General features: G+C 43.0%; 1 protein-coding gene across 1 annotated transcript in view; it reads right to left on the reverse strand.

Annotated features, from left to right (window-relative positions):
- Nucleotides 1–16,169, reverse strand: part of LOC136883125 (uncharacterized) — a 30,379-nt gene extending 14,210 nt beyond the window's left edge. The window contains exons 1-2 of the mRNA XM_068229603.1: nucleotides 16,155–16,169; nucleotides 10,915–11,064 (exon numbers count right to left, since the gene is read on the reverse strand). Coding sequence (XP_068085704.1) covers nucleotides 10,915–11,064; nucleotides 16,155–16,169 — 165 coding nt within the window. The remainder of the gene's footprint in view (nucleotides 1–10,914; nucleotides 11,065–16,154) is intronic.
- Nucleotides 16,170–18,169: the final 2,000 nt, after the last annotated feature.

Here is an 18,169-nt window from a genome sequence, read left to right on the forward strand (position 1 = left end):
CTCATCCTGGGTAGGCGAAATAGAAGAACATGACACAGAATTACACTTTAATAGTGGTATTTTACACTTAGAAGCAAATTTGAATGTGCACGACCTAGACTGGAGATCGAGCACAAGACCAGTGTGAGAAATAAAGTCCGCTCCCAATATAATGGGGCTAGACAATTGCTTGGCCACAAACAATTTAACTTTCCATGTAAACTTAAAAACACGAATTTTGACCAGTAAGGAACCTAGAATTTCTAATGGAGATGAATTAGCCGAAACGTATTGAACAGGAGAAGAGACATAGTCAGGAAGTTTACAAACCGTTTTCAATTTAGAATACCATTCAGCCGAAATAATCGAACAAACACTGCCTGAATCTAAGAGAGCTGTTATAGGCTCGTTATTTAACTCAATCTTAAGAAAAGGAACAGGTGCGGGGGTATCCGCCGCAATCCTAAGACATTCTTTAGGGCATTCAAAAGATGAATTTGAAGGCTGATCGTCCTCTGAATTTACAACCTGTTTACCAGGGGCTGAGTCTCGGGAAGATGGATTAGTCGACTCAGCCGAAGCCACTAGTCACTTTCTATTATTGGCATAGATGGAATTTGCACCAGAAGTTGAGCAGGAGGGGGTGCTATTTGAGTTCGGACAATTCTTGGCAATATGTGAGAAAGCCCCACATTTAAAACAGCCTTGTGATGACCCGGCTCCATTCCTTGTCCCACTTGACTTGATCAGCGGACACTTGTTGCGCAGATGGTCAGGCGACCCGCAAGCATAACATTTACGGGGATTGACTGGTCGGCGAGGTGGCGGCCGAGTGTTACTAAAGGAAGGCGGGGGTTCTTTCGCGACACGCAAAGAATCGGCGTATCTAACTCCTTCCGCTGAGACGGCCAATGCTTCAAGTGCAGAGAAGGTTTGCGGGCACGCCGCGAAACACAAGTATGATCTATAAGATGGTGAAATGCCTTCTACAATAGCCTGTACAATCTGATCTTCAGGAAAATGAAGGGCAAACACTCTAGTGTAAAACTTAATGTCCTGTATGAAATCAGCCAAGTTTTCGTCCAAGCGCTGTACACGATAATAGTACTTCTGAATAAGGGAGGACCTGGCCCTAGCCGGGATGAAATTAGCTAGCAAATGGGCATGGAAATCCTCAATAGATGATTGCTCGGCAATGGCTCTTACAATTTTATCTGAGAGAATACCAATAGCATACGGATAGATAATTTGCAAAATTTGACATGGAGACAGAGAAAACACAAGGGCATGATCCTGAAATTCCACTAGAAATCTTAAAAATGAAATTACGTCACTGGTGGTATTAACAGAAAACTTAGAAATACCTCTGAGCAACATTGCCAATGGATGAGGCAAGCTGCTAAACCCGGGTGACATAGTAGGTAAAGTTTTCAATGGCAAAGAAGTTAATTCAGAACGAATGTTACTCAGCGATGCACGGCGTTCAGACTCGTTGTCCAATGGGGCAGAGATAGTTTGAGCAGCGATGGTTTTCCTATTAACTTCTCCCTTGGGAGGCGCTTCCTCACTACCTACATTTACTATGGTGGGTTGATCAGATTTGGGAGGAACTTCCCCAGTCAACAATAGAGTGACCTTGCTAGACAAATCAGAAATATTTTCAAGCAGCGTACTAGCTTCCTTCCTCTGAACGTCATTCAGTTTTAGAGACAACAGATCGTTAACCCTATTCGAAAAATGATATAGCCTGCCTTGCACACGCTTAATTTGATTAGGAGACGGATCATTTTCATAAAAAAAACTAACTACAGAAGCTAGCCCAGTAATATTCTCGACGATCGTGGAAAGAGAGTCATCAATTTCTTTCTCTCCCAAATTGGGGATGGAAATAGGCAAATCTAGGGACTCTCTAAGCTTGTTTGTGTCTACTGCAACCGTGCCTCCAGATTGTACATTTCTGATAGTTAATTCATAGATCAACTCCTCTTTGCGCAAATAATTAAGATGGAGAACATCGCGAGGGCCTGGCATGATGACAGAACACTTTTGAAAAGGTCAAAAAATTCCAGCAACTGAGAAAATGGTTAGAGTTCGGATCAAAACAATGTGTAGCCGTCAAAAGGGGCTAAATTGAGACCCATTCAACCACGCTCTGCTACCACTTGTTACCGTGTTTTTGGTGGTAGTTATGCGTGAAAGAAGGTGCGGGGGTGGTGAACGGGTCTCAAGCTACTGAAGTGAAATTAATTTTAAAATCTAACAAGGTTATATTTTCTTTTCAAAATTAGGTAACAACAAATAGAACAGGTACTCAGTAGCCGAAACACGATTTACAAATACATTTACATAGGTACCCCATTTGGGGCTTCAAAAGTCAGAAACATAATTCTTGAGCAATGAGCCCAACCTTACAATGAACACCATACAACAAAGGGGCCGAAAACCCCCAAACATGCCAGAAACATCTGCTTCCAATTACATCCAAAAGCCTCCTTGAGGCAGAAACACAATTTGCAAAAAGGGCAACTTTCCCCTAAAATACAAGCCTATCATAGGCCACTCCGAACTCCACCTTTAAGCCGTCCTCAAAGGACACATCCACAGGGGCAAAATACCCAACCTACTGAGGTCTGTTAAATAACAAGAAGATTAATACATGACCTCTAAAATACAATTTGAGAGGAGGCGAACTTGCACTCCTAATACACTTGCTTAAGACCTACTTGGCACTAGGCCGTTAATACAAGGGCTAATCCCATACTACAGAGGTGACTTAATAGCAATTTACATTATATTACGGAAGAATTGGTTGAGAAAAATAAGTTCACCTCAAGACGATGTGAGTGGGAGCTCGAGAGGGTTAAGCACTCTCTATCCCGATATGTCGTTTGAAGATAGAATAGATACCAGTTGTTTTTACATTTTAGGAAAAGGTTACATGGTTGAACGCTTAGAACCCGCCCCGAAAGTTAAACTGCTGAGCTAGCAAAGAAAGAAGTTATTAATCGGCCATTACCTTGTTGTTGACCGCTGCCGAAGAAAGAGGCGCTTCCCGCCCCCTGCTATGTACTTAATACACTGAAAGATGGAACAGAAGTGGCCCGGAGACCCAAAAATCAGCAGTTTATAACCTCTCGTGGAAGGTTCTAGGCGTTAGGGGAATGAAAACACCCGCCCACAACGTTTTTATTGGATAGGACCCCGCAACAGATTCAAGTTGGGGGAAGATACCCCTGATTGGTCAGAAATTAATTAAAGAAATTCGGGATTGGATACATTCATAACAAGGGGAAGAAAGGGGTAAATATTGCCAACTTAAACAAAGACAGAAAGAAATTTAACAAAGAACAAACTCTTGAAATTAAGTTTTCTCCAACAAAATAGTTCTTTGACTCCGCACTAGGTTGCACTATTGTAGATCTTCAGTAGAGTCCTCTAGAAGAGAAGGTTCACACTTCTTACTTCAAGCGAAACAAAAACACATCAAAAGTGACACCGTTCTAAAACTCAAAATTTTCCACGTGGTGACATCTTCTGCGAAGGTAGAGAATTAATAGCGTAGATAAAGTTCAGAGTTCCTCCAGCAGAGGAGTTTCAAAAGGCGCACATTTTAAATTAGCGGCGTGGAGGTGTACCACCCGGTACAGTTAAATTCAAGACTTTGCAGCCTTGGGCACCGCACGATCACATCGACCACGAGAATTCCGCGAGAAAGAACCATAGGACGGGGCGAGTTGGCCATGCGGTTAGGGGCGCGCATCTGTTAGCTTGCATCCGGGAGATAGTGGGTTCGAATCCCACTGTCGGCAGCCCTGAAGATCGTTTTCCGTGGTTTCCTATTTTCACACCAGGCAAATGCTGGAGCTGTACCTCAATTAAGGCCATGGCCGCTTCCTTCCAACTCTTAGGCGTTTACTATCCCATCGTCGCCATAAGACCTACCTGTGTCGATGCGACGTAAAGCCACCAGCAAGAAAAAATAAGCAAAGGACAGTGCAATCGCGCCTAAATACATGCGCCGAAAATGTGGCGCATTAAATGGACTTATGCCAAAGTGCTGGACTACACGTTCCATTGCATGGAAGCTTGTAGTCAATTAATTTATTGCGCTGCTGGTAATATCTGGCTCGTTCTGATATAATAATAATACTAATAATAATAATAATAATAATAATAATAATAATAATAATAATAATAATAATAATAATAATAATTGTACCGGGCGGTACACCTCCGCGCCGCTAATTCAAACATTGCGCCAGTTGAAACTCCTCTACTGGAGGAAGCCTGAACTTTAACAACCATGTTAATTCTAAAGTTTTTCAGAAGATGTCGCTATTGTAAATTTTGAAGAGTTCTGAACTGTGTCTTTTTCGATTTATATTTGTTTTCTCTGTAGTGAGAAGTGTGAACATTCTCTTCTAGATGGCACTACTGAAGAACTACAATTGTGCACCCTGGTGCGAAGTGAAGGAACTGTTTTTTGAGAAATTTTGTGTTCATAAGTTTGTTCTTTGTTAAATTTCTTTCAGTCATTTTTGGGTTGGCAGTATAACCCTTCTCTTTCCGCTTGTTTTAAATTTAGCCAATCCCGAATTTCTCTAATTAATTTTTGACCAATAACGTATGTCTTCTCCGATATGGATATGTTGCTTGATCCTAGCCAATAAAGTTGGGGGGGGGGGGTGTGGGTTCTCTTTCTTGAAAGATCTCGAATGTTCCACGAGGGTATTTAAACTGCTGATTTTCTGGTCTCCGGGCCACTTCAGTAACGGCTTTCCTAGTGTGATTATGTAGCAGGGGGCGGGAAGCACCTCTTCCTTCGGGCAGCAGTTCTTCCATAAAGTAATGGCCTTTTAATAACTTCATTTCTTGCTAGCTCAGCAGTTTAACCCTCGGGGCAGGTTCGAAACTTTTATCATGTAGCCTTCCTTTAAATGTAAAAGATACTTGGTATACATTCTGTCTCTTTAACTACAAATCGGGATAGAGAGTGCCTCACCCTCTCGAGCTCCCTCTCATATTGTTTATGAGGTGACTACGTTTCCATAACCGTTTTTCTTCGCTTCATAATGTAATAAATTTTCCTATCGTGTCACCTCCGTAGTATGGGATTAGCCCTTGCATAAGCGGCCTAAGAGCCAAATATTTTAAAAAAAAGGTGTATTAGGAGTGCAAGTTACGCCTCCACTCAAGTTGGTATTTTGGGGCCATGTAATTGTCCTGTTTCTTTACTGTATAGGCCTCAGTAGGTTGGGTATTTTTACCCCTTTTCTTATGTGCCTGGAGGGCAGCTTAAAGGTGGAGTTTGGTGTGGCCTTTGAATAGGCTTGAACTTTAAGAGCGGGTTGCTCTTTCTTAAATTTGGTTTCTGTGGGCCTCGAGCAGGCTTAACTGGTAATTGGGAGCTAGTGCTCCTTGGCATGATTGGGGTTTTCTGCCCCTTTGTTGAACCTTGTTCATAAGTAAAGTTGAGCTCATTGCACGGGGATTGTGAATCTGGGGCTCGAAGCCCAAAATCCATAAATAAACTGTAATTGAACATCCTTAACTTGTTGATATGCTACTGAGTACCTGTTATTCTTGTTATTTCTTGATCTTGAAAAGAAAATATAACCTTTGTTCAAGTTTTAAATTAACTTTAATTTCGTAAGTTGAGACCTATTCATCCCAGCACCTTCTTTCACCTCTAACTACCACGGATAACTCCGTAACAATAATAATAGTAATAATAAGAAGGAAATCACAGGAAATCTGTCAAGTAAAAAAAAGTCACAAACACCATTAGAAAAAGAATTTAAAAAATTCTGTGGTCACCTAATCAGGATGGGTAACAATTTTCTAACAAAGAAAACACTAAATCTCACAGCAACTCTAAAAAATCACAACAAATGGCTTAAAGAAATAAACAAAAATGTACTATCAACATAGATGAACAATGCATGACAGTAACCTTACTGTCCTTCGAAATAGTCCCCTCCCATAACTGTGCACTGCTGAGATCGGCGATACGTGTCCTGGAAACTTTGCAAGAAGACTTCCTTTGGGATGGTGTTCAAAAGCCTCGTCACGTTTCGTTGGGTGTCAGGAATAGCGCCAAATCTCTTTGCTTTCAAAGCGAGTTTGATGCATGACTTTTCGGCTCTGACCTTCTTCCGACGAGGGGATTCCGGAGAACGCCATTCCATGCTTTGCCGTTTCGTTTCAGGGTCGTACCTGAGACACCACGTTTCATCTTCAGTAGCAATACAGTTCAAGAAACTTGGTGTCGCATCCGCCATTTCGACAATATCCTGTGAAGCCTCTAAACGTGCCTGCTTCTGGTCGTCAGTCAAGTGATGTGGCAAAAGACGAGAAAACGTTTTACTCTTCCCTAACTTCTGGGTAACGATTTGTCGCAAGGATTCACGGTTAATCTGCAGTTCATCCGCTATCATACGCACAGTTAATCGCCGATCGTTCGTGATTAATGTCCTCACCTTCTCAATGTTTTCGTCACTGACGGTGGTCGCCGGTCTTCCGCTACGGGGATTGTCAGAAACACTTTCCCAGCCTCCTCGAGAACGGGCGAACCACTCGTACACACACTTCAAGGACAGTGCTTGATCTTCATAAACACGTACCAGCATCGCATGCGTTTCTTTCGGTGTCTTGCCAAGCTTAAAACAAAACTGTACATTGATCTTTTGGTCGTTCATACTCCTGTTTGCAGTTCAGAACGAACGCACTAAACACGCACTGTGTCAAACAGGTCTTACACGGCACACACACGTTGATCAACGGAACAGCGCTGGGAGCAGGTGGTCAAAACCTGCTGATACGCAGATACAGCGTTGTGTGTCGCCAGTGGTTCCGGATCGACCGCTCTGATTTCATTCGCTGAACTTTTTCACAGGTTGTAGTATTATTTCTAGTAATATTTTCTTCCCATGGAAATGCTTGTAGTAGTAGTAGTAGTAGTAGTAGTAGTAGTAGTAGTAGTAGCAGTAGCAGTAATAGTAGTAGTAGCGGTAGTAGTAGTAGTTGTTGTTGTTGGGAAATTAAAAAAATATTATCACACTGCTGTAATTGACCATTGCCACCGGGATATTCCCCAATTGCAATGTAGTTGTTAATAATAATAATAATAATAATAATAATAATAATAATAATAATAATAATAATAATAATAATTTTTAGGTAGGAACGCATTTTCGTCTTTTGTTGTGTGCTGCCCCCTCTGTGCATATTGAAACCTTTTTCTGGGGCACTCTGTATAACATGAAACAAGCATAAGTGAGTTTCATAATTTTCATACTACGATCTTAATTACCATTACAGGCAAGATGCATACGACGGTTTTTTAGGTCATAATTAAATGTCTAAGTTTTTGAGGTTCTAAAATATATCAAGAAGCTTTCGTAAGAATTGGGAACTCCGAGACCCTCGCAACTAGGATCAAACAGGGAGTACGGCAAGGATGGGTATTATCTCTCCTGCTTTTTAATCTGTACTCTGAGCAGATCTTCCGAGCTGTTCTTCAGGAAGCGGAAGATGGAGTAAAAGTTAATCATAAGCTGATCAACAATCTGAGGTACGCAGATGACACTGTAATCTTGTCTGACAATACTGAAGGTCTTCAGCGTCTGGTAGACAGAATCGTAGCAGAAGGGGATAAACTTGGTCTCAAAATTAACACTGACAGGACCAAGCTGATGGCCAGTTTCAGAACTCGTAACACGAACATTCTTATGACAATTTATGGGGAAACAGTTGAACAATTGTGGAAGTTGGTAGCTGGATTACTGAGGACTTAGAACCAAATTTAGAGATACATGTACGAATAGAAGTGGCTCGGCCTAGCTTTCCGAAAATTAGTAATCTACACTGTGACAGGAGCCTCGGCTTGGAGAGACATCACAACTCTGTTGGATACTATCAATATTTAGTGCTTCAGTACGGTGCTGAAACATGGACTCTGAAATGTAACACCATTAAGAGAATAAATGCCTTCGAGATGTGGCTGTTCCGAAGGATGTTACGAGTCTGGAGGACTGACCACGTCTTCAATGCTGCCGTACTCAAATGCATGAGGAGGCAACAAATGGTGATGTGTGCCTTGGGCATACTATGAGGAATGAAATGTACAACCTACTTAAATTGATCATGCAAACATTGATTGACGTAGGGGTCGCAGCCGAACATCGTACAGACTTCACTGGAATTGTGACCAACCTTTAGTAATGAAGAAGGCACTACAAGAAGCAGATGAAGGAGAAAATATATCTTACCTTGTTACTTTATTGATAATGTAATGGTGACCGTTCAGTTTGTTCTTGATTATTGCGACAGACGAAAGGCATGCTATTGACCATGAGTGTTTCCGACTAGTTCAACAAGTGGTATACAGGGAGGAGACCTTCAAAGCAAGACACATTGAAACACTTAAAACTCACTGTACCACGAGGGCCGTATACAAGGTAGTAGCAATATTTAATGAACTACAATTATTGTATTACATGCCTCCAATGTAGCCAGCGGCAAAGTCTATTACGTTTTGCTAAATGTCGGGCAGCCGTTGGGGACCGTTAGCAAGTCGTTCCCGATTGATGACAGCGACGATTCGCCCTACTGCGCGGAGTACAGATGCGCGACTTCATGAATTCGACGGCCTCGGAGGGGTTCCTTCGACTTCGAAAACAACTCGAAGTAACAAGGAGTCATGTCTAGTGTTCAGAGATCTTCCAATGACACAGTTGCAATAAGAGTTTGACATTGTTTGCGACATGACAACTGCAAAGCCGGACGCGGATGTCGCTCCAGAAGTCGGCAATAGTAGTCTGTCCGGCACAGCATGTGTAAAAATAACACCCTCGTAGCCGTATGCCACTATCAGCATATGATTCGACATCACTGTGGATGCAGTGAACCTCGGTGACGCCATTCATTCGATCGACGCTTTAATTCAAGCCTGTGTCACGCCTCATCAGTGGCGACAATACGCTGCACAAATGCGTATCCTTTGTTGCTGTATTTGTCCAGGTGGGTGCCAGCCAGTGGATACCGGTGTTATTTCTATACGTCAGTGAGTTGATGCGGAACTAAACGGGACGCAAGTTTCCTCATGTTAAAACATTTCGTCAGTAAGTGCCACACCGTTTATGACTAACACCAACCTCTAGGGATAATTCCTGGACAGTCCATCGATGAAATGAAATGTCGTATGGCTTTTAGTGGCGGGATATCCCAGAACGGGTTCGGCTCGCCAGGTGCAGGTCTTTCTATCTGACACCCGTAGGCGACCTGCGCGTCGTGATGAGGATGAAATGATGATGAAGACAATACATACACCCAGCCCCCGTGCCATTGGAATTAACCAATTAAGGTTAAAATCCCCGGCCCGGCCGGGAATCGAACCCGGGACCCTCCGAACCGAAGACCAGTACGCTGACCGTTCAGCCAACGAGTCAGTCCAATCTGATCTTGAGGAATGGACGGCTGACCTGTGCGATGCAATCCTCACTTTCATTCCAACTCGTGTGAAAAGCCTTGATCCATCGCGCTGCCCTCTTATACGGTAATGCATTCTCCCCACAGGCTTCACGCAATACTCGGTAACGTTTTGATGCCTTTCTGCTACGGGCAACCTCGATTTTAATCCACGGACGCTGATCACCTTTTTGAAAACGTGCTCTAGAGCGGTAAAATTGACCTCGCAGGAACAACACTCCCAACTAGACGCCCGTCAAATGCACATTATATATCGACAATAGCGCCACCTGACCGCTCCCATATCTCCTGCGAGTGTTTGGACTACGTTAGCTCTACTTTATTCATAGCCCTCGTATAATATTAAAATTATCATTAACAGCATTCATTTTATTTTAAATACAGTTTGTTGATTATGCTTTTCGTGAAATTCATCTGGCCAATTTGCTTTGCTGTTTTCGAGGCTTGGAGATATCTTCGTGTACGATGCTAATCGTCATCAGATATGATTAGTTGGACACTGAGACTTAGAATTTCAACAGTACTTTAATGAATGCCATTACGAAGTAGGACGGGATAGGACGCGCCTATCACAATCGAATATGTAGAGTGACCTAAATGCAACAGAGAAAGAAGAATAGGGAGGGGGCACATGGGGAACGGGATTTCCGCTTACGTGTGCCTCGCAGAAATTAGAGAATGGTGAGAAATTAGTGTTTGACAGCTATTAGATCACGTGGGGTCTTCCGTTTGGGCCTCAATAGAAAGGGCCGGACGTGTTATCCTAGGGAAGGTGGCTCCTTTTCTCACCAGGGGTGGATAACACGACCGGGCAGTAGTTGTGCATAATCCCATCCATGCATTTATTCTACGAACCGAATGCTCTCTCCTCAGTTGGTGGCTATCCGTGACTGGGAGAGAAGCGTTCATTCATTTATTCATGCATGCATGACAATGAAATGAAATGAAATGGCGTATGGCTTTTAGTGCCGGGAGTGTCCGAGGACATGTTCGGCTCGCCAGATGCAGGTCTTTTGATTTGACACCCGTAGGTGACCTGCGCGTCGTGATGAGGATGAAATGATGATGAAGACGACACATACACCTAGCCCCTGTGCCAGCGAAATTAACCAATTAAGGTTAAAATTCCCGATCCTGCCGGGAATCGAACCCGGGACACCTGTGACCAAAGGCCAGCACGCTAACCATTTAGCCAAGGAGCCGGACTGCATGACAATTTAATTCAGTCATGGAATCATTCATTAAAAAAACTCATTCAGGCATTTATATACACATACGTATAGTGTCTGTGAAAATGGAGGAGAACTCTGTACAGACGTTTTTTAAAAAAATCATTCAGTTTGAATGCCATTACGTCAGTGTATGATATTAAGATGGAGTACTGTCACATATATTTAGCCTGTTACACTATAGTAGGACATAAATGTTATTAAAGGGTATACTTACCGATAACAGTGTGTTATCTGGAATTTTGCATTCTCCATTGTAAGCATATTCGGTTTTGCTGACTTTATTCAGTTTAGTGTGGTAATCTAATTCCTTAGTTCCTTCGTCTTCACAGTGTTCAATGCGTCGGAACACAAGGTCGTATGGGCCCTGGAAAAACAGAAATTCAAAAATGAGATCTCTATGAGCATTCTATCGAGTACATAACCCTCTTACAATCTCCAATGATTTTTCGGGTACTTTGTACGTTAGTTATTGTTGAACCGAGCTCGATAGCTGCAGTCGCTTAAGTGTGGCCAGTATCCAGTAATCGGGAGATAGTGGGTTCGAGCCCCACTGTCGGCAGCCCTGAAGATGGTTTTCCGTGGTTTCCCATTTTCACACCAAGCAAATGCCGGGGCTGTACCTTAAGGCCACGGCCGCTTCCTTCCAATTCCTAGGCCTATCCTATCCCATCGTCGCCATAAGACCGATCTGTGTCGGTGCGACGTAAAGCAGATAGCAAAAAAAAAGTTATTGTTGAATAAAATCAACTATAAAACACTCATCTCTACTTGAAAATAATCCCGATAATTTTGTTTTGAATATTATTTTGTAACTATCTTAAAAGGGAATAAGTTAAAACTTTTTCGAAATCACTTCATATTTTGCTGTAAATAGAGACATCCATTATTGGCTTTTATGTGCCTACATTTGTAAGGACAAAAGTTGAAACAGTGAAAATTCATTGAAAATATAGTAGTTGGTTTCCCGAAAAGGATCTATAAGATTCTATGACCGAGCGTGTTGGTCGTGCGTTTAGGGGTGCATAGCTGTGTACTTGCATTCGGGAGATATAGGGTTCTCCAACCTCACTGTCGGCAGTCCTGCAAATATTTTTCCTTGGTTTCTCATTTTCACTCCAGCCAAATGCTGGGACTGTACCTTAACTAAGGCCACGGCCGCTTCCTTCCCACTCCTAGGCCTTTCCTATCCCATCGTCGCAATAAGATCTATCTGTGTCGGTGTGACGTACAGCAAATAGCAGAAGAAGGTATCAAAGAGCTAAAAAATCAATACCATCTATGTTAAACTGAAATTAATTAGCAAACTACGAGGGTTGGGACAAAAGTCATGGCAACTATTCTTTTTCTTCAAGATACCAGGCCGGTTGGAAAATGTGACATATACAGACGAAAGGACAAGATGATAACTACATGTGCGAACAATTAATAGCACTGAAATATCGTAACACACTAATTTATTACGGTAGTATACAGGACAGTATGGCCTTCCCGGTGCAAAAGAATGACAACACAGTACAGATAAAGTTGACATGGCAAACTTGGGCCTAAATACCCATCCCCAACGTCGCAGTAGCTGCCCTACACACTCTGCATTATGTGTTTTGCATTGTCGTGTAGGTTTATTGCACTGCCCACAAGATCCGAACGTTTTTCCCGAACGCACATCGTAATTGTCGCACCAGGAAGTCCCTGTAGTACTGTGCGCTCACTGTTCTGCCAAGTGGAACAAAGTGGCAAACAATGACACCCCTGACGTCTTACGCGACGATCACCATCAATTTGACTGGGGAAGGATTCTGACGGAATTTGTGCTTCCTTGGTGATCCAGCATGTCGCCACTCCGCGGACTGATGTTTCATTTCTGGTTCGTATGCCCTGGCCCAAAACACATCGATGGCGATTATTCGTGACAAAAATTGATCGCCGTCCTGTTGCCAGCGTGCAAGTTTGTCGGAGTATATTGCATAGCGCACCCACCTTTGAACTTCCGTCAGTGCATGCGGTACCCACCGCTATGCGATTTCGCGCAGTTGCAGGTCACTACGCAATATCCTGTGGACGGTGCATTTCTCGATGCCACTTGCTCTCTCTGACTCCAGTAGCGTCCATCGTCTGTCTTCATCCAGGAGCTGCTCGATAACGGCACGTGACACGTCGGTCCGCACGCTGACAGGTCGTCCTGAACGTTGCTCATCACTGGTTGACACACGTCCTTGCTGAAATATTTCTACCCACCGTGCTACTGTACGGTATGGTAGGGCATAATTGCCAAGGGCTTCCACTAATTCATATTCCATCGCATTTCTCCCTCGGAGAACGGCTATTTTGATGTAAGCTCGCTGCTCAACACGGGTTACGACTCTCACCAAATGACTTGATTTCACAGCCCTCGCTGCGCTACTACCACCTATCACAGAGCCACCTGGTGTTCTGCATACACACTATGCCTGCAGAACTTCCACGCGACACATATACGTTTGTGATCCGTTCACACATCTACAAGAAAAAAATAGTTGCCTTGACTTTTGCCCCAATCCTCGTAGATCGAACTAATGATATCTTCGATTATATGAATGTTGAACAATAAGCTGCTTGCTAAGGTCTGAAATTAATAGTACATAAATAGCATTACTTTGTCGTGTTAAACAATCCTAAATTAATACAAATATAAAGTTAAATGGACCATCACTTGTGGATTCCTATTTTATGACCATTAATCTCCCACATTAATAAAAGCAGACCACAAATAAAAGGTATTTAAATATTAATATTGATATTCTGTTACTGATACGAATCTGTACATAATTTAACGGGAATGTTATCCTATCTTCTTCCTTTCCTAATCCGTTTACCCACAAGGGTTGGTTTTTCTATCAGACTTAGCGAGGGATCCCACCTCCACTGTATCAAGTGCAGTGTCCTGGAGCGTGAGACTTTGGGCCGGGAATACAACTAGGGAGGAGGACCAGTACCTTATCAAGGTGGCCTCATCTGCTATGCTAACAGTGGGGAAGTTTAGAAGGGATAGACACGGACGAGGGAAGGAAGCGGCTGTGACCTTAAGTTAGGTACCATCCCGGCATTTACCTGGAGGAGAAGTGAGAAATCATGGAAAACCACTTCCAGGGTGGCTGAGGTGGGAATCGATCCCCCTCTACTTAGTTAACCTCCCGAGGCTGAGTGAACCCCGTTCCAGCCCTCGTACTACTTTTCAAATTTCGTGGCAGAGCCGAGAATCGAACCCGGGCCTACGGGTGTGGCAGCTAATCACACTAACCACTACACCACAAAAGCGGATAGTTTTATCCTATACCCGTACAATTTTAACACATTAATTTTATCCTTGTTATTAGTATTGCACGCGGAGCATTCCTAATGATTTAAATAGGGATCTGGATGGTCTTTTTCCCATAGTTGCATACATTTTTGCAATATTTATTTTGTATTGCACGATTTTTAGTTACACGTCTTTACACACGATATCCCAAATGCCGGGCGAGTTGGCCGCGCGGTTAGGGGCGCGCAGCTGTGAGCTCGTATCCGGGAGATAGTGGGTTCGAAACACACTGTCGGCAGTCCTGAAGGTGGTTTTCCGTGGTTTCCCATTTTGACACCATTCAAATGCTTGAGCTGTACCTTAATTAATGCTGCCACGGCCGCTTCCTTCTCATTCCTTGGCCTTTCCTCACCTATCGTCGCCATAAGACCATTCTGTGTCGGTGCGACGTAAAACAAATAGAAAAAAAAGTAGGATAGATCACAATATGAAGATAAAGTTGGAATTCAGGAGGAAAAACTGGCGCAAATACACGTTTATACGAGCTGGGCTTAGTGGTTCAGACGGTTAAGGCGCTGATCTTCTAACCCCAACTTGGCAGGTTCGATCCTGGCTCAGTCTGGTTGTATTTGAAGGTGCTCAAATACAACAGCCTCGTGTCGATAGATTTACTGGCAAGTAAAAGAACTCCTGCGGGACTGAATTCCGGCACCTCGGCGTCTCCGAAGACCGTAAAAGTAGTTAGTGGGACGTAAAGCAAATAACATCATCATCACGTTTATACGAAGGGGAGTTAGGGACTGGAATAGCTTACCAAGGGAGATGTTCAATAAATTTCCAATTTATTTGCAATCCTTTAAGATATGGCTATTGAAACAACGGGTAGGGAATCTGGCACCTGTGGGACTGCCTTAAATGCAGATCAGTAGTGATTGATTGATTGATTGATTGATTGATTGATTGATTGATTGATTGATTGATTGATTGATTGATTGATTGATTGATTGATTGATTGATTGATTGATTGATTGATTGATTGATTGATTGATTGATTGATTGATTGATTGATTGATTGATTGATTGATTGATTGATTGATTGATTGATTGTGTCGGTGCGACGTAAACCAAAAAAAATATTCCAAATTTTATCCACACGCAACATCTTGATTCGTAAAAGAGCTGCTAACTCGTTACACCACAAAATGTATTGGAATAAAATTAGCTACTATACACACTTTAACACGACATCGTAATAAATCCTAAAAAAAGTAAGGCAAAGTAAGTAAACTTGTGTCTTATCCCGAGGTGGTGCAGGTCTTTTTCAGACATACAACCCAAATTGAGGTGAGCTGCATGTAATATTTTAACCTTCCTGCCTTCCTTAAATTTCTGGCAGTACCAGGAATCGAACACGGGCCCCCGAGGAAGGCAGCTAATAACACTAACCGTTACGCTACGGAGGTGGACAATCCTCAAATAATAATGGAATACGTTACAGACCTTGTTTCAGTTGATAAGGCAGTGACGGTCTACGGCACCTATTACCTCGTAGTATTCACTTGCAGGTATAGCCCTACCTGATATTAGACGTGAGGTGGCCGCTAATATCGAGAGACACAAGGTTTGCAGCATCTCAGCCCACCCCCTTCATGAACATCAGCCACCACCAGCTCGACTGAAATCCAGGAAGAATTTTCTGCAGTCTTCTGCTCCACTTGATTCTGACCCAAAAAATTGAAGAGAAATTGCCACCTGGTCACGAAGAGGAAGTCATTAAACAGACTGCGGACCGGCGTTGCAATCTTGTGAAATGGGGCATCGTGCATGGTGGGGACTCATTATGCGAATGTGGAGAGGAACAGACTTCTACGCACCTCTTGCACTGTCTTCTATGCCCAGATTCATGTACAGGGTTGGAATTGGCATTGGCTGGAAACAATGCCATCAATGTAGCCAAATACTGGTCACAACTTGTGTAAATAATGTATATATGGTGTAGATATTTTCATGTAATCCTTTTTATTTTTTTACAAATAATTTGTTCATAAGTCTTTCATTTTGAGTGATTAACATTCTTCATATTTTTATTATTTAATTTTTTTTATTGTATTTGAATTGATTTATATATTGGTACCTCTGACACGAATAATAATAATAACCTCGTAGTTTAGCCCTACCATATTAACAAACATGATTATCAGTGCAAACATTTATTATGAATAGCATAGTAATTCACTGTCTGGCCTGCCCTCATGTACGGCTCTGAATGTTGGCCAAGGCTGAAAAAGCATGACCAGCAAATGCATGTCACAGAGGTGTGGATGTTGCGATGGTCGGTGGGCGACACTCTGCGTAACAAAGGGCGCAATTGACATGTGTGCGGATCTTGTGCCCATCAGTGACAAGATGGAGGAAAAACAACTCCGCTGGTATGGTCACGTCAGAAGAAGAAATGAGCACCATTTAGTACAGAAAGCTCTTGTCATCGAAGAGCCGAAGAGAGGAGGAGGGCTTCCTAAGGCAACACGGAGACATACTGCTGTGGCTGCTTTAAGGAAAAGTGAAATGCCATTAGATCTGGTGCAAGAACGTTGGACGAGTAAGACGAGCCGACACTGAGTAATATCGGAAGTGCCCGTTTTATGGGTGCATATACGGCCAGGAAAGAAGAAGCGTAGTAATCCTCCTAAGAATTTTAGGCTTACATGCTAACACAATCTCTTTTACATACAATTTGTAACATAAACACACTTTCTTTCTTAATCTGTTTATTGTCCAGGTTTGGCTTTTCCCTCGGACTTAGCGAGGGATCCCACCTCTACCGCCTCAAGGGCAGTGTCCTGGAGCTTCAGACATCAAATCTGGGGATACAACTGGGGAGAATGGTCAGTACCTCACCTGCTATACTGAACAGGGGCCTTGGTGGGGGATGGGAAGATTGGAAGGGATAGACAAGGAAGAGGGAAGGAAGCGGCCGTGGCCTTAAGTTAGGTACCATCCCGGCATTTGCCTGGAGGAGAAGTGGGAAACCACGGAAAACCACTTCCAGGATGGCTGAGGTGGGAATCGAACCCACCTGTACTCAGTTGACCTCCCGAGGCTGAGTGGACCCCGTTCCAGCCCTCGTACCACTATTCAAATTTCGTGGCAGAGCCGGGAATCGAACCCGGGCCTCCGGGGGTGGCAGCTAATCACAGTAACCACTACACCACAGAGGCGGACATATAAATACACTTCACAAATTTAATCATTCAGAAATTGGTTTCACTGACAACAACAGATATATATATATATATTTTAATTTTTTAGATACAACATCTTTATTACCCCAACATAGTTACAAACCATCGGTATAAGGGAATAAAGGAAATATTCTAAAGCTAGACTAACCACAACTGTTCTATAAATAATTTAATCTAAATCTTCTATGGCTAGGGCACTGACAACAATAGAACTTCGTTACTTCTAAAAGTTTGCACACTATCACTCTTCCGCGCATATATTTGTATCGCCGCTGTTGTGGTAAAAACTTGGTTATAACAATGCCCTTCCTATCCATTATATCCCTTCAGACTGATCATACCTCCCAGTCACATACTGATATGGATACATCATTAATGGTATTCCATGGTTACCTATTCTCAGGCTAAGCCCCTGAAATGAAATGAGATGGCGTATGGCTTTTAGTGCCAGGAGTGTCCGAGGATATGTTCGGCTCGCCAGGTTTAGGTCTTTTGATTTGACTCCTGTAGGTGACCTGCACGTCGTGAAGAGGATGAAATTGTCATAAAGCCCCCGTTCCAGCGAAATTAACCGGTGATGTTAAATTTCCCAACCCTGCCAAGAATTGAACCCGGGACCTCCGTCACCAAAGGCTAGCACGCTATTCATTTAGCCCTTTTCTATCCTTGCTTCTCCGAAAACCTTCGATGTGTTAGTGTCGGGCTGAGTCTTTCAGACTGCTGAGGTGCTGACCTCCCGACCCCAATTTGGCAGGTTCCATCCTGGCTCAGCCCGGTGGTAGTTGAAGGTACTCAAATACGTCAGCCTCTTGCCGATAGATTTGTTGGCACGTAAAGAAATTCCCGCGTGATTAAATTCCGGAACCACGGCGTCTGCTGAAACCGTGCAAGTAGTTAGTGAGACGTAAAGCCAATAACATTATGATTAAACAACTAGAAAAAAAATACCC

Source organism: Anabrus simplex, chromosome 11, assembly GCF_040414725.1.
Source record: "Anabrus simplex isolate iqAnaSimp1 chromosome 11, ASM4041472v1, whole genome shotgun sequence".
Classification (NCBI taxonomy): domain Eukaryota; kingdom Metazoa; phylum Arthropoda; class Insecta; order Orthoptera; family Tettigoniidae; genus Anabrus; species Anabrus simplex.